This window comes from Trifolium pratense, linkage group LG7 (genome assembly GCF_020283565.1).
Source record: "Trifolium pratense cultivar HEN17-A07 linkage group LG7, ARS_RC_1.1, whole genome shotgun sequence".
NCBI lineage: Eukaryota > Viridiplantae > Streptophyta > Magnoliopsida > Fabales > Fabaceae > Trifolium > Trifolium pratense.
The window spans coordinates 51,448,938-51,471,747 of NC_060065.1; the positions used below are offsets into that span (position 1 = coordinate 51,448,938).

Here is a 22,810-nt window from a genome sequence, read left to right on the forward strand (position 1 = left end):
GGGTTCCGCTTTGACAATTGTTCATATATCATACCACCGACTCGTAATGTAACAACTAAATTAACAGTGGACTTGGCACGTTCAATGGTATATCACTCATGTTTATCTTCTATCATTTTTTACCAAAAACATCATACTAAATTTCCTCCAATATCATAGGTGTGAAGAAGAAAGTCATAGCTACAAATATTTTAATAATTGACTAAAGCTCAATAAATATATAAATAAATAAAAAGATTGACCAGAGAAAATAATATAGTTATGAAAAATCAAGAAGAAACAAACAATTTAGTACAATTTAATAAGCTTTGGGAATTTTCATAATCAAACTTTTCGGTTAATGTCAGAGATGATTGCAGATGTTGCACCAATATTTTATGTATGGCAAAGAAGAAAGTGTATAAAATTCAAAAACTAAAATAAAATAAAAACAATAAAAAATCGATATGTTCTAAAAGAAATTTCTGAGATTACAACATAACAGTATATGAGAGGATTGCAGGGAGTGCAGTTTAATCGTCTACCATCCAATTTTTTTATTTGAATAAACAGTAAACAACAAAAAAAAATGGAAGGCTGAGATCGGAAATGAGAGGATCTCCTCTCACAGTATAGAGAGCAGATCCTCTTATGTCCAAATTGGATTACTGGGGATGCAGTTTAATCCTCCACCATCCAATTTTTTTTATGTATTTAAAAGAATTTGATCTGCTGACAAGTGTTACTCATAAGTTGAATTATATAACTTTCTAACAACTTTAGTATATTGCATCATTTTTTAACTGTTGTGTATATCTGTATACCTAACTATTTTGTCTATATATAAATATAAATATTAATATTGATACTTGACTGTTCAATTGGCCATTTGTTCTAGGAATGACCTCTCATTCCCTCTACTTCAAAGTAGTTGGTGTTTAAGGTTTTGGATAAGGATTACAAAAAGTTTTGTAGACTATTAACTTATCCAAAATATAAGGTCATTCGAGTATACTACTCTGTCGAACCATTTGTTCTTAATAATAGATAAAATTTATTAACTACATGAATTGAATTATTTGTGCCATGAGTATATTATCACTCTCAAACAATTAGTATTATATCTTTTGGTACAACTCAACTAATATTATGTTTCAAAAACAATAGAATCTATTTAAAGTAGCAAATAACTAAAAACTTCTTGAAAATGATAATAATTGTTTGAAAACTAGAAATAGGAAATTCCCTAATTTTCTACCAAAAAAATAAAGAAAAAGAAATTTCCTAATTTGAGTGTTTTGTTGAAAACTAGAACACATGTAGTTTTTTAAAAATGAATTAGACTAAATATAAAAATATATTATTGAGTGTAGTAGAGTGTATTGAAAAAGAAAATCTCATATGCGTTATTTCTGGGCCAGGATCAAACTTTTCTTTTGAGTATGATTGGGTCCTACAGTGTAGAACCTGGTGAACTAAAATAAGTTTATAATTAATGGTATCTCGCACATTAAGATGATACTAGAGTCGATTCAATATTTGTTGGGTCACTCGAGTTATGATGTAAATGTTTGTCTTAGGCATGCAAAGGTAAAATAGTCTCACATTCGATGAGATAAAGTTTCGCTATGAAAGTATTTGTTTGGGACAATCTTCACCTCAAAAATTGATTTTGTAAAGATGACTTGGACACAATATAAAATCTAATACTCCCAAACAAATTATATCAGAGCTCTGATTCGACTTGTTAGGCGAGCTGAATAGATCGTAATATTGGATCGTTGTATCGAAAATTTTCATGAGTGTAGTTAGAAGACGTGTTTCATTGGTAATAATGGCGACACAGTTGTAGGTGCAGAAAACTCACACTTGATATAAAGATTGTTGTATTCAAGTGTGAATGGTTAGTCATACATCAACTACAAATGAGTTGAATACTAAATATTAGTAATATACGAGATCTGATTCATATATCTAATATTATAGTTTTGTATAGATATGTGGTGTTAAAATCTCTTTCAATCCAATTTTTTTTATTCTCAACACTTATTAATGTTGAAATTTTTAATCACTTAATTTTAATGGTCCAACAACTTAAATTGATATGGAGCTAAATTATTGATACAACTACTTTTGCCCAACAAATTATTGAGCTATGTCCAAAAATAAATAAAATTATTGAGTCAACCATGCCATCTTCTTCATGTAGACCTACTTAAAGTGGTTGTTTAGTTTCATAGCCAGAAAAATTATTTATATTTTTTTTTAAGGAAGAAAAATTATTTATATTTGTCTGCCGATTATTCTTTGTCCAAATTTTAACCTACTCACTTGTTTCATTATGTAAGGAAATATCACATGACATGTTTGATTGTGTGATGTGATATCGGCCTTTTCTGGAGGGTTACAGTTGAAAATTGGAAGCATCGATCCTTTGCATCCTTTATATGTTAAGAATCACAAATAGAAAGAAGAAAAAATGAATGACTATTGAAAGCTTAATAGTGATATTTAGTAAGAAACATGCTTGCTTAATAATATTGAAATAGGCTAAGAATGTCTACATTCATCCATGTATAAATATAAGCTCGTTTTAAAAGAAATTTTCGTTTTCATAAGTCATTTTCAAAATTATTATATGCATAAATTAATTTTTACAATATTATCTTTAATTTCTTTTCTTTTTTTACATAAATTATCTTCTTTTTCTGACGAAAACATAAATTATCTTTAATCATCTAAAAATCGGTTGATACATTCATTAATTATTTTTATGCACGAGAAAAAAAAGTAGTATGTCTGTCCACAAGTCCTAACTCAATTGGTAAAAAAATGTCAAAATTGTTAGGTTAGATAGCACGATCGAGGTTCGAACTCCGACTCTCTCACTCGTGTGTGTGAGTTTATGACGATTTTGTCTATGTACCCAAAAAAAAGTATATATGTCTCAATATGGGAAAAATAATTTGAAAATTTAATATAAAAATTAGATTGCATAATTTGTTAATTCTTGTGATTTTTTGGATAAACATTTCTTGTGACTTTTTTTTTTGGTTTACAATGTTGTCATGATGATCGAACCTAGAACCTTATGCATATTGTCCAAATCTTTCACCACTATCCAAATATTTATAAGTGAGGTTCTAGGCTCGAGACACAATAATATATTTGAAGAGGGTAAGTTGGTATTCAAGAGACGGAAACTATGTCAAGAAGGTGGAACTAGGAATGAATAAGAACAGGTATCCACGTCGAGCCATCCTGACGGACGAGCAGCATCAATTGAATCGGCAAACACAAAGATGAAGACAGAGACGAGCTAACATGTAAAGTAGTGGAATGGAAAAAATTATGTTCTAGATTTAACTAGCAATAATGTCTTTGACGGATATAAATATAAATAGTACTTTTATAAGGACTATTTGAATCGGTTTTCTTTATCTTGAACCAAAACATTATATTTTCACTTTAAATTTATTTTAGAAAAAGAAACAAAAAACAATTGAAATTTCCTTGAAAAAGGGAAGAGTAATCTTCTCGTGTTAGTACAACTATTAAATTGCAAAAGTTATGAAAGTGTGTGGGAAATTCCCACGCCAAGTGAAACAGAAAACTGAAAAAGTGTAACACAAAGTACACAACACAACAATGCAATTGAATGCATGAAATTTTCAAAAGTTTGAAACATAAACTTTCGGTGACTTCACGGATCACGCATTTGTGGAGATATATAGCTTGCTTAAACTCCAACCTCATGTGATAAGGTCAAGTTGTGTACTTGGTCTATAAAGCCTAGTGGTAAATGATGTCAATTCCAAAATTTAATTATATACTATACTTTTTGCTAGTGGAGAATTTGCATTTAGCATTACTTGGAAGAAGGTGCTAAGCTATGACTTGAAAAGGATTTGGTCATGGGTTCTATTCATCCACTAAATGGCTTGGTGCCTATTGATAAATCTTGAAAGCTATGAATCTATGCTTAATGAGTCAAGAATTTATGCTTTTTGAGAAAATGAAAATAAAAATATCAAAAAATTAGGAATGTAAGCACAAAACTGATCCAACTTTTCTCATGTGTAATTATCTTGGTACAGTGGTGTTTGACACGGAGGACCATGGTTCGATCCATGCCACTGCGATCGAAAAGGGGCTGAAATCACTTGATGTCAGAACTGACCCCCCGAACCAGATTAGACGGTCCAGTGGGCCGGATACTAATGGTGAAAAAAATAATTGTCTTAAAAAAATGTTATTGATATAAAACAGCAACTTTGAATGACATTAAATTGTGTTAGGTTCAAGTGTGAAACGTAGATAGTTAAAATTCACATTCATTATGAATGAGTTAAATATTGAATATATAGAAGAATGACTCATACTAATACTTTAATATTATGAATGAAAATTTGGTGTCCTTTTCTCTTATAGTCGTGGAGTATTCACACATAATTGTTCTCTGCACTATTTCGAAATCTCCAACAAATTATTACCTGAAACAACATAGATCAAATTTGATCGATTTGATTCATCGGCCATTCGATTGAATCATCAAAGTTCATAAGCAATAAGAGAATCAGGATATGATCTTGATTTTTGCAAGTCACTAAATTTGGTATAGTGATGAAGAGTTTAAATAGTATGTTAAAGATCTAGGGTTGGATCATCACCTGTATCGTAAACCAACATAACAAATGATCTTGATTTTTGCATTACTTTACTTGTAGTTTACTCCTTACTCTGCACTTCTTTTTTCATGTAACAACCATATAACCTAACATCATTGTTTAAAAGCTCATACCGCACCAATAAGACTCAATTCGGGACAGCAATCCTCAATCAAATAGGGGCTTTCTAGTCTTTCACAAAAACATATAAAAAATTCAAAATTCCTTTCGTGAAATAAAGCAAAACAATAGAAATTTCGTAAATTGGGTTGATTCTTATTTGATTCATGAATTATTTTTCAGCATCAGATTCAGAAATTTGTCACACACCAAAGAATATACTAGACAATTTAGCTGCTTGCCCAACACGCACAGTAGCAAAATAGTACTAAAAAATTGTTTCATCATCACACACAACAAAATTTACTTGGTAGAGAATATTCCATTCCATATAGGAGTATTATACCAAGCAACCATCACCATCATTATTGTAAAACAAACAATCGATTGCAAAAGCAATATTGTACACTACCTTGATTACTTTAATTTCATGTACCAATTATCTAATCAAACATTTACATGAGATTTCACCATCAAATTCTAAATTATGAAAATAAAAGAGAATTAAAATAGCATAGAATTTACTTCTAGTTAACTTTCTTTTATCTTCGATATCAAACCATTCAAAGACCGATTAATCTGAAAGACATTAATCCTATTGTTTATTAGCAAAAACCCATTTAAAATTGAAAATTTTAATTTGTATGAACTACCCCAAACACTAAATGCCACCAAGAGAATTCTTTTATCTTCAATTGACCCTATTTATTTTTAGTAATTGATTATAATAAGGTTAGTACATTCACATGTTGAAGCATACTAAACTATGATAAAATTGACAACCAATCATAGTACAAAGCTAGCAGCAATCGACAGCCAAGCAATTATGTACTTTCTTTGGACCTACAACTGGACGGTGCACCACTTTATTAAAAATATAGGGGGAGGTTCAAACCGTGAATTCCTGTATTCAGTGTGTGTAAATTTTGCAAACAATAGCTGATTATAGTAATTGGCGCTTTGAATTTGGTAGAAATGTCTACAGATCCCCGCAATTATGATCGGAAGAAGACTAAAACGACTTAATAATGTCATAACTGACCCCAAACTAGATTAAATTGGTGATGAAAGAAAAAAAAATTGTAACTAATTTTAAAAAAATTGACACAAATAGTCTAATCTAATTTTCTTTAGAAAGAAAATATAAGGGAAACATTAAATAAATGATAAATGAATAAAAATATTTTAGCACAAATCATTCAAAAATAATTTTGGTACATAATCATTCAAAACTTTATACTTTAATTTTTCATTACCCATAAATAGGTCACAAAAAAGAAAAGCACCAAATAATTTCGTAACATTACAAATTATCTTTTTTTCAATATTTCTCCTATTAATTCATGAATTTAATTTATATGCACCGTCGGTGTAAAGTTATTTTGCACATGCGTCCAATAAAAAATCGACACATCATGTATGGTCATTAAAAACACATGATTTGTCACATTCATTAAATGACGTGGCAACGCGTCATTGAATGTATGTGTAAAAATAATTTACACCGACGGTGCACAACGATTAAACTCTTAATTCATTCTAAAAAAACTAAAAAGAAATATTTCCAACAAGTGAAATCTTCTTCTCTAAACCAAACAGAGGCCAACAAGATGAAGAAACAGATTCATTGAAATTCAGCGAAAATTCGAAAACCCCTTTCATCTATGAGCAGTTATAAGCGTTTCAATGAACCGCAAACCATCAAATCTCGGCGCAAATTTCTCCGACGAAGAATTCTCATTGCGATTTATTTTCTCAGAAGTACTTTCCTGAAAAACACAAATTACAAACAACAAAATCAAAAACCATTCAAGAAATATCAGATCCAGGGTTTAAAGATAAAGAACAAAAGAAAAAGTAGTAAAGTAAGTACCTGATGATGGTGAGAGTTGTTTGCGGAAGATGAAACGGTGACAGCGGTGGCTGATGCGGCGGCGATTGTAGCGGCGAAGAGGCCGGACTTCTTCATAGTTTGTGTGGTTGAGAAAAGAGATGAAGATTGGAGTTTGAGTTTTGAAGAAAAATCTAGAAAGTGAATTTGTGGAGAGAGAGAGAGAGAGAGAGATAATCTTTTTTTTTTGTTTGCGGAAGTTTGAATGAAGAGGGTTTGAGTATTTGACGGCATATATATAGGGGAGAAGATAGGTTTAATAAAAAAAGTGAATATTAATTTATGCGGCAAAAATACATTGATTTTTTTTTCTTTTCATTATTTTATGAAATTACTTTTTTTTTTATAATATTTTATGAAATTACTAATTTGGCTACCTAAATATTTACGTCACCACCACCACTTAACTTTTAGCACAAACCATTCAAAATATTTTTTATGTTTCTCTAATTTTGCAAAAATTAAACTTTTATTTCTCCAACGATTTTCAGATATCTCAAAGGTACTTTGGAAATTGGCTTACTATTCCCTATTGGTACAAACAGTGCAGGGAGTACTTTGATAGGGTATTCTGATAGTGATTGGTGTGGAGACATAACTGATAGGAGGAGCACATCAGGGTATGTTTTCAAGTTCAATAATGCTGCAATCTCTTGGTGTACAAAGAAACAAACTGTGACTGCTCTCTCATCTTGTGAAGCTGAGTATATAGCAGGCACCTTTGCAGCATGTCAAGCAAATTGGTTGAATTCAGTGATGATAGAAATCAAGTGTGAACCAGTGAAGCCTCTAATTCTAAGGATTGATAACAAGTCTGCTATAAGTCTTGCTAAAAATCCAATTTCACATGGCAGGAGCAAGCACATTGCTACCAGATTTCATTTCATTAGGGAACAAGTGACAAATGGAATGATTGAAGTGCAGTATTGTCCAACTGAAGTACAGCTTGTAGATGGTTTTACAAAGGCTGTGAAGCTTGACAGGTTTGAGTTTTTGAGGAGGAGCTTAGGACTGGTTGTTTGCAATTCAAGCATGAATTAAGGAGGAGTGTTAAGAAAGTGGTTAATTCATCTTGAAAATGAGTTTGTTTAGGTGTTGTTAGAGTTAGTTACAACCAACTTGTTAGTTAAAGTTTGTTAGTAACTAACTAGGTAGTTAGGGAATTAGTTTAGGCCTAAGGGATGAGCTTGCTTGTTACACAAGCCACCCCATATAAAGTGCAACTAGTGCATTATATTGTATTCAATTTTTGTGGCCCATTAAGGAAGAATAAACTCTCTATTTCCCTAAGTCTTTCATGTTCAGTTGTTAATCAATTTCATCAAGAAACTTGTTCATCTTGTATATAGCAGTTTCTGCAAAACTGCTAGTGTGCCCAAGGTCAAGCCTGCGTGCCTGCTGAGCTTGCCTGCAATCCATCCTCTGAAGCGCATCAGAGTCAGAGGCAACACAACCTCTGAACCTTGCATCCTCTGAACCAAGCAAATTCTTGCTTCTGCTGCGCCAACACTATAGAGCATAATAAATTAGGATTGGGGTGAAAGTTTTCCGTCTTTATCTTCCCTATATACAAAACGATATAGTGTGTTGTTCCTTAACTTCTTAAAAGTATTTGATTCAAGGACCTTCCATTGACAAATATTATGGCTCACGACTAATTTATTGACACACATATGATATTTTATGAACAATGACAATATCTTATTATTATTATTATTATTATTATTATTATTATTATTATTATTATTATTATTATTATTATTATGGTGTTTCATAAGTTTGAGCTCTCAAAATGTTGACACATCATGCATGGGACATAACACATGCTAAGATAAATGTTATTTATGACGAATCTCGTCCGTCAAAAGAGACCCGGGCACCACATGCCAAAGAAGTAACTTTAGCCTATTTACAGGACCTGCCTAATAAATCTAGAGACCTAAAGCAAGATTTAAAATGAGGCCTTCTAAAACTAACAACGACAAAACTTAAGGTATTTTTAAGCATAATTAATTAGATCTTATAATATTAAATGATACAAAAATAAATATGAAATACACTTATGAGATTGTTTATTTTATTTTTGTAAATGAATTAGTAGTAAAATTTATATCATGTGCCCTAAAATAATTAAAACTAATGAAATTATACTTATTAATTTAATCGATAGTATAAATTTCAGGTCTAAAAAATATGAAGCTCAAGGTGACTGCCTCACTTGCTCCTCTTTGGGTCGGCCTTGCCTCTTTGGATCCCCCGACGCTAAATTTGCTTAAAGATTTCCGGAAAAGGAGGAAGATGAGTCTAAAAAAACTAATATAAGCAAATTTTGTTGAAAACTATCATAAGTAGAGCAAAATTAAGCTACTTCCTCCGGTCATATTTAAAAGCAAATTTAACTTTTTTGGTACATTGAAAAATAGACGTATGTGGTCTATAATATAGGTCACATACATTCATTCTTCAATATACTAAAAAAGTTAAATATCGGAGAGAGTAGTTCATTAGATAAAGAGGAAGAAAGGATAGAAGTAGCTAAGATATCATTACATATTTTAAGACATAACCACTAACATAACAATTCAAAGTTCCAGTCACCTAGAGGTGCAAACATATTAGCTAGTTTATTCACGATCAATTAACTTATTCAATATTAATCGGTATAACTATTAATATTATCAAATATTATAAATTTAATTTGATATAAATTCATTCGCAATCTTCTAACTTATCAACTATCTATGGCTAATCTTTTACTAAAATAACAATGATGATCTCCTGGAGGATGATATGGTAAAAGACATAAGAATAATTTAGAGGTTAAGGTTACGCGGCTCATCGACGTTCATAGTTACTCCAACATGATTGGACGATATTTTCAAGGAAAATCCAATTAGTAATCGACGCGTGTATGGTATATGTTATATGAACGAGGCATCACAGTTGTCACAGCTTAATTTAATAATTTTGAGGTGTTGTTGTTGCATCTTCCTTCATTGTGTGGTAGAGTGCCTTTGTGATTGACCGGTACATCCCAAAATATAAGTAAAAATGAGTTAAAGAATTTTGATGTATTTGGTTAAAAATTTGGACTAAATACATTCATTTTTGTTAATCAACTTTTGCTTATATTTTGAGACGGAGGGAGTACTGGGGATGACAATTTGACCAATACTTAGTGGGCACCTGCAAAAAATACTCATAACAGGTAGAGTAAAAATCCGCATTTTGGGTACGGGGACGGGTATAAGCAATTACCCACAAAAATAAACGGGTATGAATGCGGGTATAAGTACCTTAGTACCCACCCAACCCCATACTCACGTAATATATATTTATTTATTTTATATATATTATTATATAATAACATATGTTTATCGGTTTAAAAAAATATAAAACTATTACATATTTTTAATAAAATGTTTATTTATAACTTAATACAAACACAATATGAATATCCCAACAAAGAAATGAACTTTATCGTGATATTAATCAAATTTTTGTTTATAAATTTCATGAGTCAACATTAAAGTCTTTAAAAAAATTAATTAATTATATTTATGAGTTTAATTGACATGCACTGACGGTGTAAAATAGTTTTACACAATTGTCCAATAAATAATCATTATTTTGTCATGTCATGTCAAGAAAATGGGGTGATGTGGCGGAAAACATGGTTGATATTGGTGACAGTGTAAAATTATTTTACATCGTCGGTGCATATCAATGAAATCCATATTAAAATGATATTATAAAATGGATCGATTTATTTTTAGTAAAAATGCGGGTAACGAGTACGGGTATGGGTACTTAGGTACTCATAGGATATGAGGACGAGTACAAAGGTTGTTACCCACACAGATATAGTGATGGGTATAAGTATTTTTTCAAATTGCGGGTATGTGGATGGGTACTATAGTACCCTACCCATACATTACCCATTGTCATCCCTAAGTGGTACGTACCATAGAGAATAGAGAAATTTGTACATTTACCATATCATCCTTAAACAATTTGGGTAAAAAGTTGACAATCACTTACTTTGAAAAAAATAGCGGTTGGCTGATAATCTAGCTTATAGCTTATGGCTGATAGCTTATAGCTGATGATTAATGGATGATAAGCTAATTAAAATGCTTGGTAAAATTAGTGGTTCAACTAGCTAATAGATGTAAATAACATAAAAAGACATTCTTAATGCATAATAAAAGTTAGAGTGAATTACAGTTTTCGCTCCCTTTAAAGTAATAAAATTTAGTAATTTAAATTTATTAATTTAGTATATTTTTTATATATTATTTATAAATTATTTTTTATTTGTTGAAACTTTATTAAAATATAAATGGACATGAATGGTTCGTTTAATTATGCCTTTCTATGTATTAGTATTAGGCTTGTTTTGATTTTTTTGTTTTGAAAACTGATTTGATCTATTTTGGGTTTTATTTATTTAATAATTGTAAAATAGTACTAGATTTTTTTCATGGGATTAGTGTCTACAGCATGTTAACAAAGTCTATCAATTCGTCAAAAAACAAAGTCTGTCAAAAAAAAAAAAAAAAAGAGCATGTTAACACAACATGTTAAGTGTTAACGTTGTTAGTATTTTTTTAGTTAACAAACGTTGTCAGTATGTTGTTCTCCTCTTTTCCATCTGGTACGAAATAACAAATAATAGTGAATTTTAATTAAAATAATAAGGGTAAAACTGGAAGAAAATATGATAAGTTATAAGCTATAAGCTCATAAGCTAGCTACTTGAAATAGTGTTTTATAAGTTAGTAAAATAAGTTATAGGCTCGTAATGAAAAAATCGTTATCAAATATGTCTTTTAACTTATAAGCTATAAGTCAGTTTTGGTGTCATGCCAAACAAACCCTAATTTTTTTTTTCTCTTTTACATATTATTAATATTATGAACAAATATTTATCTTTAAAATTCATTGACTTTTAAAATTCATTGAATACGTTTTGTCAAAAAAAATAAGAATTCATTGAATATGTCTTTATTATTTTTAATTGTGTTTTATTATTGACGGGTCAACTCGTTATCCGTTAACCCATCAAAAGGTAAATATTTCATCATATCTATTTAAGTTGACCAATTTCGCTTCATTTTAAATGGGTTGTTGAGTCAAAGCGAAATAAGTTTTTCCTGGATGAATTTATCACCCTTAAATAAAGAAAATGAGAAAAACTAAACTAAAAGAATATGAAAGAATCCAAATCATATTTTACTACTACCCTGGCTGCGGCTAAGCAATTTTTTTTCTTACCAAATGGCTAAACATATTAATTGTCAACTATTCAACGTTTGTTGTTTAGTAAAAAAACGTTTGTTAAAAAATGTCACATATTCTAATCAACCCATTGACTTTTCCCGCCACTAGCTCAAATATGGTCTCCACTCTCCTAAAAATGTTCAGTAAATCAAGAAAATTGATCCCCTCAAATATGTCCATTTTCCCATTAAAAAATAAAAGGAAAAAGCCAATTTCAAAGCTCTTGTTCAATCATCTAATTTTTTTTTTAACCCTCTACAGAGAGAAAAAAAAGTTTGATAATCTAAAGTTCAGTCATGAGGTAAGTAAACTTTAGTAAAAAAAATAAGTAAAATTTGATTAAAAATTGTATCCACCGTCCACCGGAGATCGAACTCAGATTTTTTGGGAGATCTTATTAACCATTTGAGGCCAATGTGTTAGTTTACGATCATCTAATTTTATCAAAGAGGAAGCTCCCCCAATCAGCCAATAAAAAATAATTGATATTTGCTTTAACATTTATTAGATTAATTAATACAACAAATAAAATTTCCAAAACATTTTATTTTTCCATTTATGAATAAACCATTTTCCTTACTTGGAACAATCCATGTTATCAGAGATAGGAAAACTAAGAGTGGTGTTACACATAAGAGGAAGATCTTGTATTCTAGAAGTGTCCAATGATATTGTTGTCCCCTTCACCATGACTTGAATACACCAACAAATGAACATGGGACTGGTCCTATGTTGGACTAATATGTTTAGTTTGTCTATGTGTTGACAACATCTTCTCAAGGGTCTACCAAAATTGTAAATTGCATTTGAATCCCCCACCAAGAATCCCAAACAATTTGTGAAGTATTCAAATATACGTTCACAAGCATAGAAATTGGCTATAGGGTATAATTCTTTTGCATGTGCATTGTTGGATACAAAAACTAGAGACATTGCTAGTAGTGGTACTATGATGCACACAATGTGAATATTAGCCATTGTGTAAGTAAGATGAGGTTAATGCTTAGATTAGATGCATCTCTTTAATCTTTATGCTTTATTTATAACCAGCAGACCACAATTATGTTCCTTAAATTCATCAAAAACTTTGAATAATACACTTTCCTTCAACGAAAGCAACCTAAATAGTAGTGATAATATTAATAAGTCTATTGTCGTTTATTTTTTTAATAAGCAAGAAATTTGTATTGAAATGAGTACGAGGAATACTCAAACTCTTAACAAAAAAAGATTATATATTCCATGAATACAAACAAGGGGACAATTGTTACCCGTTTGTCTTTCATTTCAAAAAAATAAATAAAAGATCAATTGCAGAGTTAATCCTAACTTTTTTATCAATATATTTTGGAGTTGAGTAAAACTAAACTGAAATTCATTAAGATAGACCCAAATTAGAATTTATGTTAATTTTACTTCAATTAAATTCTATAAGATAATTTATTTATTTTTTGAACAAGAGCATTACTCATGAGTCATGATAGTATAACTAAGGATCTATTTGAAAAAGTTAAAGAGATGAGGGAAGATTATGGCTTTGTGTAAAAGGAATGAGGAAAATACAATGAAGGATAAGTTTTTTTTTTTTTTGGGTACACAATGAAAAAGGATAAGTATTATTTAAGAAAAGGATTTATTTTGCTTGCAGATTTTGATGAACCAACTAACTAAAATGCCTCCCATAATTTTGTGGACGTTGTTGTGTTGTTGTGGGCATAAAAAGGGGACAGAGAAATCACAAACTTGGGCCACACGGCACAGGTATGTGCCAAAGATGGTGGGGGTGGGAGCATAATAATAAGGAAAGGGACAATTAAGTCTTTAATTTGTATCACACATGGCATAGGCATGTGCCAAATGTATGTAGATCTATCTACCTCATCAATATTCAAGAGATTTTGCCATATTGGATCACAAATTGTATCAAATAATTCAACATTCATACCCAATTTGGCATTGCCTTTTGATTTGATAATTGACATTCTTTGCAAAATAGTGAATGATTTCAAGTTTCAACGGTATTTTCATAATTGGACTTGGTTTAATCCGTTGAACCTCTCGGTATGTCTATGTTTTCATTCAACTGTTGTCCCATCAATTTTAATTTGCGGAGTTGCTTTTTGAACTTCCATGGGCCAACTTTTGATTTGAGATTGGAACTCAATTTTAATTTGCGGAGTTGCTTTTTGAACTTCCATGGGCCAACTTTTGATTTGAGATCGGAAGTTAGAGTTCAGCGGCATCTTTTTTATTTGGGTTTGATGGTTCTCTTTGGTGGTATAGAGGCTGATGAATGTCCTTCTAAAAATGTTATTAGAACTGAACCTCTACTAAGTGGTGTCTGTTTTTAGTTTTTTTTTTTTTGTTATTCCCGTTGGATTTTTGTTTTGGTTTACAATGAGTGAGAATTGAACCTATGACCTATAACATACTATTCAGACCCCTACCAAATCTAGTGGCTTATTCCGGTTGGATATTTTGATCTTATAATTTATTTTAAAGTTATTTAAAATATTATTTTATATATAATTATAAAAGAATTAATATTATTAATTGTTTTGTCAAACATGTTTTAATTACTTGTTAAAAGGCAGTTATATTACTTATACCAAATAAGTCCTAATTATTAGGCTTGATGGTTTGGAATGTAACTGAATAATATGAATGAAAGAGATTTTTGGAACCGAGTATATTCTAGTTCTCAACATATGGACGAGGTGAAAAAAGAAAGAGCGGTTCTTACTTCTTCCTTATGTGTTCAAACCCCACTATTAAATTGATAAAATAATTTTTCTTCTTTCAAGTATAATTGAGTTATCTTCTTGGATTACATCATTAGTGTTTAGTTATTTCTTGTTAGTTCTGTCACCTCAGATATGATTCATATCCGGGAAGAACATGTTGAATCATGGAGATTTGCGCTTATGAAAAGGATAAATCTTTAAGGACAGTGCGATCAGCACACCCCAGGTTTATGTCATGTTGCAGTTAGTGTTACTTCATTCGCAGTTGCCCATATCAATTGCTACAATTATAAAGACAAGTTTCTATGATATATATTCTTATTTTCATGTTATTTTTTATTTGATTACTTACATAAATATGTGGTTTATTATTGTGATTAGGTCCAACTTTTTTTAACAATTCCGCTTATATATATATATATATATGGGGGCTGCTAATTTAGACCCAGTTGGGTCTAAATTAGCAAGGTGCACCTTTTGAGTTGGACAAAAATATCCATTTTTTTAATTTTTGAAACAATAAAGCAAAAGGGGCACTTCTGTAATTTTCCTCTATTTCACACGCACCCCCATTTCTTTTCCCACCCCCAGGACACGTGGCAAGCTGTAAGCCACAAAAAACAGGCGCGTGCAACACACGCGCGGGGGGAGTGAGAATTTTTTTTGCATTGCATGGGACACGTGTCACTTCCTGGTGGCTCTCCTATTTTTTTCCATTTTATACTTTAAACTCGATTATTTCGTCGTAAATTAATTTTTTATTTTTTAATTTTTATACCAAAATTCATAATTTTTTTTTCTCTACAAATAGAGACTTGGTTTGTTTGATTTGGACACCGAAAAAAAAACACAATTTTTCACTACTTTAAACTCGATTATTTCGTCGTAAATTAATTTTTTATTTTTTATTTTTTATACCAAAATTCATAATTTTTTTTTCTCTTCAAATAGAGACTTGGTTCGTTTGATTTGGACACAGAAACAAAAAACTCAATTTTTCACTACCTTAATCTCATCAAATAACTAATAATCAACTTACTGAAACCATTTTACCAGCAAAATGGTTTCAGTTTACAACTCTCTGAAACCATTCTACCAGATAAATGGTTTCAGAAGCAAACACAATTAAATAATTACTCACTGAAACCATTCTACCAGTAAAATGGTTTCAGAATACAACTATGTGCAACCATTCTACAAGGTAAATGGTTTCATAAGCAAATAACTAATAATCTACTTACTGAAACCATTCTACCAGCAAAATGGTTTCAGATTACAACTCTCTGAAACCATTGTACCAGATAAATGGTTTCAGAAGCAAACACAATTAATAAATTACTCACTGAAACCATTCTACCAGTAAAATGGTTTCAGAATACAACTATGTGCAACCATTCTACAAGCTAAATGGTTTCAGAAGCAAATAACTAATAATCAACTCACTGAAACCATTCTACCAGCAAAATGGTTTCAGATTACAACTCTCTGAAACCATTGTACCAGATAAATGGTTTCAGAAGCAAACACAATTAATAAATTACTCACTGAAACCATTCTACCAGTAAAATGGTTTCAGAATACAACTATGTGCAACCATTCTACAAGCTAAATGGTTTCAGAAGCAAATAACTAGTAATCAACTTACTGAAACCATTCTACCAGCAAAATGGTTTCAGATTACAACTCTCTGAAACCATTCTACCATATAAATGGTTTAAGAAGGATTTCGGTGTCCAAATCAAACGAACCAAGTCTCTATTTGTAGGAAAAAAAAAATTATGAATTTTGGTATAAAAAATAAAAAATAAAAAATTAATTTACGACGAAATAATCGAGTTTAAAGTAGTGAAAAATCGCGTTTTTTTTTCGGTGTCCAAATCAAACGAACCAAGTCTCTATTTGTAGAGAAAAAAAAATTATGAATTTTGGTATAAAAAATAAAAAATAAAAAATTAATTTACGACGAAATAATCGAGTTTAAAGTAGTGAAAAATCGCATTTTTTTTTCGGTGTCCAAATCAAACGAACCAAGTCTCTATTTGTAGAGAAAAAAAAATTATGAATTTTGGTATAAAAATTAAAAAATAAAAAATTAATTTACGACGAAATAATCGAGTTTAAAGCATAAAATGGAAAAAATCACGCAGACCCAGTCATATGCTGACACGTGGCTGCCTTTTTCAAAAGTAAAATTTTCTCTCTCCAGCTTATAATCTAGTGTGGCGCAGACAGGAAGGTAGGATGATCTGGGCTGTCTGATCAATCAGACAGCCTTAATGAGATCACATCTTGGCTGTCTGATGGAAATCAACGGTCTGTAACCATGGTCCTTCCGTACGCGCGCGACACTGGATCCACGTCTATTAATTTTTAAGAAGGTGGGGGCGCGTGTCATTAATTTTTTTTTTATGTAAAATTACAGAAATGCCCCTGTTGCTCTATTCTTTCAAAAATTAAAAGAATGGTATTTTGGTCCAATTGAAAAGGTGCACCTTGCTAACTTAGACCTAACTAGGGTCTAAGTTAGAAAACCCCATTATATATATATATATATATATATATATATATATATATATATGACTTCTTTGTTTTGTAGTTCCGTTTTTTTTTATCTCGGTTCGTTCCTCTTGTGTAGAGACATGTGATTATTAATAACATATTTGCGTTAAGAAAAGAACAAAATTGAATCATGTCTATTTCTTTTTATTGTTGATTTCAACCGATTCATTTTTTTGTTTTTAAAATTTATTTATCTGCAATAAGTTATTCAATCCAATCGTAGTTCAACTTCAAATATTGAATTAATTGAATCATGGTCAGAAATTTAGCATTTTAGGTCCAATTTTTAACGCACAAGTAATATTTATCTTTTTCTTCTATTACTTCCTTCACCCTCAATTATTTGTTTTGGAGTTACTTTTCAAAGAAGAACGTGACAATAACACCTTAACAAGTAACAACTGTATTATGGGTTATTATAGTCCTAAATGTGTAAGTCCTATTGTTGGTTGGTATACCGAGTTTAGGGTGCAAGCAATGAAACGGTCAAGCTGGAAAGAAATATCGTATTATGTAATTTAACATGGCTAATTTGTCCACTTAAAATAAGAAACTAATGGTTCATGTGAGTTTAACTCAATTGATAAGGACATCGTACCGATATATGAATATAAAAATTTTAAATGAATATTTTTTTTTGTCAAGTAACATAGTGGCTAGAAAATTCACTTTAAAGGTAAATAAGTGGAGTGTCCGGGGTTCGAACCCAAGCTCCTGCACATATAATGCGATGTTCCTACCAACTAACTTAAGCTTACGGGGACAAAATGAAGAAAATTCTAATCCTAATTTGACTCGTTTCGTATATATTTCTTAGAAATTGAGTTAAATCAAATTCAACCCTCATAGTAAAAGTAATGTTAAATTAAATGTTACGTCTCGACATCCAACTATGAGTGGAGAAAAAAGTCAGTCAAATTACTCATTCTTACATTAGGCTTATAAAAAAAACTCATTCTTACATTAAGATTAGAATAGTACAGTATAGTTTTATTGTATAGTTAAACTCGAGTCAAAAAGTATTCTTTTATTGTATTTTTGTTAAAAAATTATGTTTAAATAACATTTTCCATTTTATTATTACTCATTCTTACAATATAACATATATATAGTATATGCGGACTAGACAATGTACACTCTAATATATCATATTTAATTTTTCATATAGGGCCTAATCTTTTTTTTTCCTGCTAAAAAAAATATAAGGTCTAATCTATTTTTTTTATATGAAATTAAACTTCAGTTTATCCCAATAACCAAAATATAGGGGTCATTTTAACACAAAAAATTCAAATTTTAAGCATAAAATCATGAATTTAATAACATTTTCATATTGTTTTGGATTGAAAACGTTTAAATTTGATATACCTAAACCTTGAATATGAAAATATAATAACAACGTAGATGTATCAATGAGCTCTAACACATGTCAATATTTACATTTGAAGAACCAATAATAGTTTAGAAGACTGAAAGTAATTTATGGTAATTAATGGTAATTACATCAATACATTAATATTTCACTCTTCGGCCACGTCACAACAACACAAAAACAAACTCTCCTAATGCAACACATCCATACTATAATCTTTCTCCATTGCTTTGTCATCTTCATATAGTCATCTTCATAGCCATCCTTTTGTTAACCACTTCCTTCCCATTGTCCGGACTCTTGATCCAAGATGGGAGTCTCGTTCAGCCATCTTGATGACTTCATCCACAGTCTGAACTAATCAAGATGGGTGAACCAGACTTCCATCTCTGGATCAAGAGTCCAGACTGTGGATAAAGTCATCAAGATGGCTGAACCAGACTCCCATCTTAGATCAAGAGTCCGGACTCTTGATCCAAGATGAGAGTCTGGTTCAGCCATCTTGATGACTTCATCCACAGTCTGGACTCTTGATCCAGAGATGGGAGTCTGGTTCACCCATCTTGACTAGTTCATCACTCTTGATCCAGAGATGGGAGTCTGGTTCACCCATCTTGATTAGTTCATCCACAAGATGAGAGTCTGGTTCAGCCATCTTGATGACTTCATCCACAGTCCGGACTCTTGATCTAGAGATGGGAGTCTGGTTCACCCATCTTGATTAGTTCATCACTCTTGATCCAGAGATGAGAGTCTGGTTCACCCATCTTGATTAGTTCATCCACAAGATGAGAGTCTGGTTCAGCCATCTTGATGACTTCATCCACAGTCCGGACTCTTGATCCAGAGATGAGAGTCTGGTTCACCCATCTTGATTAGTTCATCACTCTTGATCCAGAGATGGGAGTCTGGTTCACCCATCTTGATTAGTTCATCCACAATCATCAGTTCCTCCGGAGTTTGAAAGAAATCTGCCTTAACATTATAAGAATTAGTATTTGTAGAAACAATATGAATATCATGCCTATTAATTTGAAAGGATATCAAGAATACAAAAGTAAAAAAGTAAATTATATAATAGGAGATTTAATTCTTGAAACTCACCGATCTCAAAGGATAACAAGATGTACCATGTGAATGAATTTAACCTTTTCTCTATGCATCCATATCTAATCAAAGAAATTACGGTTGATGGAAATTTGTGTTGGACAACACAAAAAACAACGATAGAACAAATCATAATGACCAAATTGATGATTTTCATTTGATCAAGCATAAAATGATTCTCATTGAACTGGGTTTTATTTCCTTGCAAGTGGATCTAATTAATATGGAGATAAAACAACACAATATTAAACAAAATTAAAAAAGCCAACAAAAGAGTAGATCCAATCAATTAAATAGTAAGAAGAATGACATGAGTGATAAATAAACATTAAAGGTCAAATGTACCTCTCTACATAGATGCAAATAACAAACATTGAGAAAGAGATCTTGATATCTATCAATATAGTTTGGGGGAATCGGCGCAGTATCTTGCATGTCTTGTAAAATTGAATAAAACCACTCATTTATAAAGACTTCGGTAAATTAGGGTTTTGCGTTTGCAATGGAAGAGCCTCTTGTGGATTGGATTGGGCCGGTCCACTAATTCCATAAAGAAAATTATTTTTTTCTATTGGTGCGTTACAAAATTACTCTCATTTATATTAAAATTAATAAATTATATTTTTGAACCCTAAACTTTTTTTTTTTTACATTTTCATTTGTTCTTTTAAGTTTTTTTAAATTTTTTAATTTCATTTTAATCTCTTAAGGTATAAGTGTTAGACACTTTGGTCCTTAATATTTTGTATCATTTTGGTCCCTTAAATTACAATTGTTTGATATTTTAGTTCCTTAAGTTACACAGATAAGCACTTTGGTATCTTATGTTTCAAAATAGACACTGATATAAAGGACAAAAATGTCAAATACTTGTAACTTGAGGGACTAAATATTAAATTTTGAAATTTAAGGGACAAACCAAGTGTTAGGCCTGAGGCATAATACAAAATTCAAATTTTTTTAGTCCTACCAAAAGAAAGAATATATATTTACGGGCCATCAGTGTTTTAGTCTATATTGTGAGGAATTTTTCTCCTCCCCCCACATACCCCCAAAACTCTTTTCTCCTCCATAAAATGACTTTTTTTGTCCTTGGTAAAAATTTTCTTAGTGTATTGTTTTGCCTTTGGAAATAACATTTTACACTAAAAAAAGTTTAGAAAATATTTTCCAAACTATTTATGCATGGGTAAAAAAATATTTTCGAAGAAGAAAAAAGTCTTTGGGGGGAGGGGGGATTCTATTGTGAGATCCTCGTATACTATGTAAATTGTAATGACATGAGTTATTATGCATAAGGAATAAATTTATGCGTGCATAAACAAATCTCCACCATCAAATTGAATCCAACAAATTTCCAAACGCACCATTTCTCACCCCCAAATCAACAACAACAACCTCTGAACGTCATCAGATTGCTTTGTAGTTAGTTTTAAACTAAAATCATGTCAAAATCATTTTTGTTGTGGAATGATTTCACATTAGATGTACTTAATCATGTCAAAACCATTTTTAATGTGGAATGATTTCAGAGGATTGTAATCCAAAACCATTTTGTTGTGGAATGATTTTGGGTGTTATTTATGCATGGTGCATATAAGGAATTCGCTTATGCACCATAACCGCTCTCGTCTAATATGTCTTTTCTTTTGTCCCACGGACAATAGATATATGTTAGCATTTTCTTCGGTTATATGAATGTGGTTTCACTAGTTAGGAACCCGTGCAACGCACGGGCGATGACGATTGTATTATCTGATTAAATACAACATTTAGATAATTGGTTGTTAACATGATACAACCATATAATAATAATATAATTGTTGTTATACTTAGAACATAAACCAACAAACAAACAACTTTCACTTTTAAAACGTACAATTTCTTCTATATAAAGTTGTTTCCATAGATTGAGATAACTTGAAATTCCTTCCCTTCAGCATCCATATGGGACACTTCCCGTGTTTTGTGTCAATAAACTTTCACTTTTAAAACCTACCATTTATTCTATACAAAATTGTTTCCATAGATTGAGATAACTTGAAATTCATTCTCTTCAGCATCCATATGGGACACTCCCCGTGTTTTGTGTGAATAAACTTTCACTTTTAAAACCTACCATTTATTCTAGTTAGGAACCGTGCAACGCACGGGTGAGGGCGATTGTATTATCTGATTAAATACAACACATAGACAATTGGTTGTTAACATAACACAACTATATAATAAGGACATATAATAATAATATAATTGTTGTTATACTTAAAACATAAACCAACAAACAAACAACTTCCACTTTTAAAACCTATAATTTCTTCTATACAAAATTGTTTTCACAGATTGGAATAACTTGAAATTCCTTCCCTTCAGCATCCATATGAGACACTCCCCCGTGTTTTGTGTCAATAAATTTTCACTTTTAAAACCTACAATTTCTTCTATACAAAATTGTTTCCATAGATTGAGATAACTTGAAATTCATTTCTTCAGCATCCATATGAGACACTCCCTGTGTTTTGTGTAAATAAACTTTCACTTTTAAAACCTACAATTTTTTCTATACAAAATTGTTTCCATAGATTGGGATAACTTGAAATTCCTTCTCTTCAGCATCCATATGGGACACTCCCCGTGTTTTGTGTCAATAAACTTTCACTTTTAAAACCTACAATTTCTTCTATATAAAATTATTTCCATAGATTGCGATAACTTGATATTCCTTCCCTTCACATCCATATGGGACACTCCCCGTGTTTTGTGTCAATAAACTGTCACTTTTAAAACCTACAATTTCTTCTATAAAAAATTGTTTCCATAGATTGAGATAAGTTGAAATTCATTCCCTTTAGCATTCATATGGGACACGCCCCGTGTTTTGTGTCAATATACTTCCACTTTTAAAACCTACAATTTCTTCTATACAAAATTATTTCCATAGATTGGGATAACTTGAAATTCCTTCCATTCAGCATTCCAATGAGACACTTCCCGTGTTTTGTGTCAATAAATTTTCACTTTGAAAACCTACAATTTATTCTATATAAAATTGTTTCCATAGAATGGGATAACTTGAAATTCAATCCCTATA

At 31.0% G+C, this 22,810-nt stretch overlaps 1 protein-coding gene across 1 annotated transcript; it reads right to left on the reverse strand.

Moving 5' to 3' along the window:
• Window positions 1-5,968: 5,968 nt before the first annotated feature.
• LOC123894701 lies at window positions 5,969-6,874 on the reverse strand. The gene is made up of 2 exons (XM_045944756.1): window positions 6,640-6,874; window positions 5,969-6,535 (listed from the first exon to the last, which is right to left on the reverse strand). Exons 1-2 carry the CDS (start codon window positions 6,733-6,735, stop codon window positions 6,425-6,427), a joined length of 207 nt encoding a protein of 68 aa, XP_045800712.1. The 5' UTR covers window positions 6,736-6,874; the 3' UTR covers window positions 5,969-6,424.
• Between the last annotated feature and the right edge of the window lie 15,936 nt (window positions 6,875-22,810).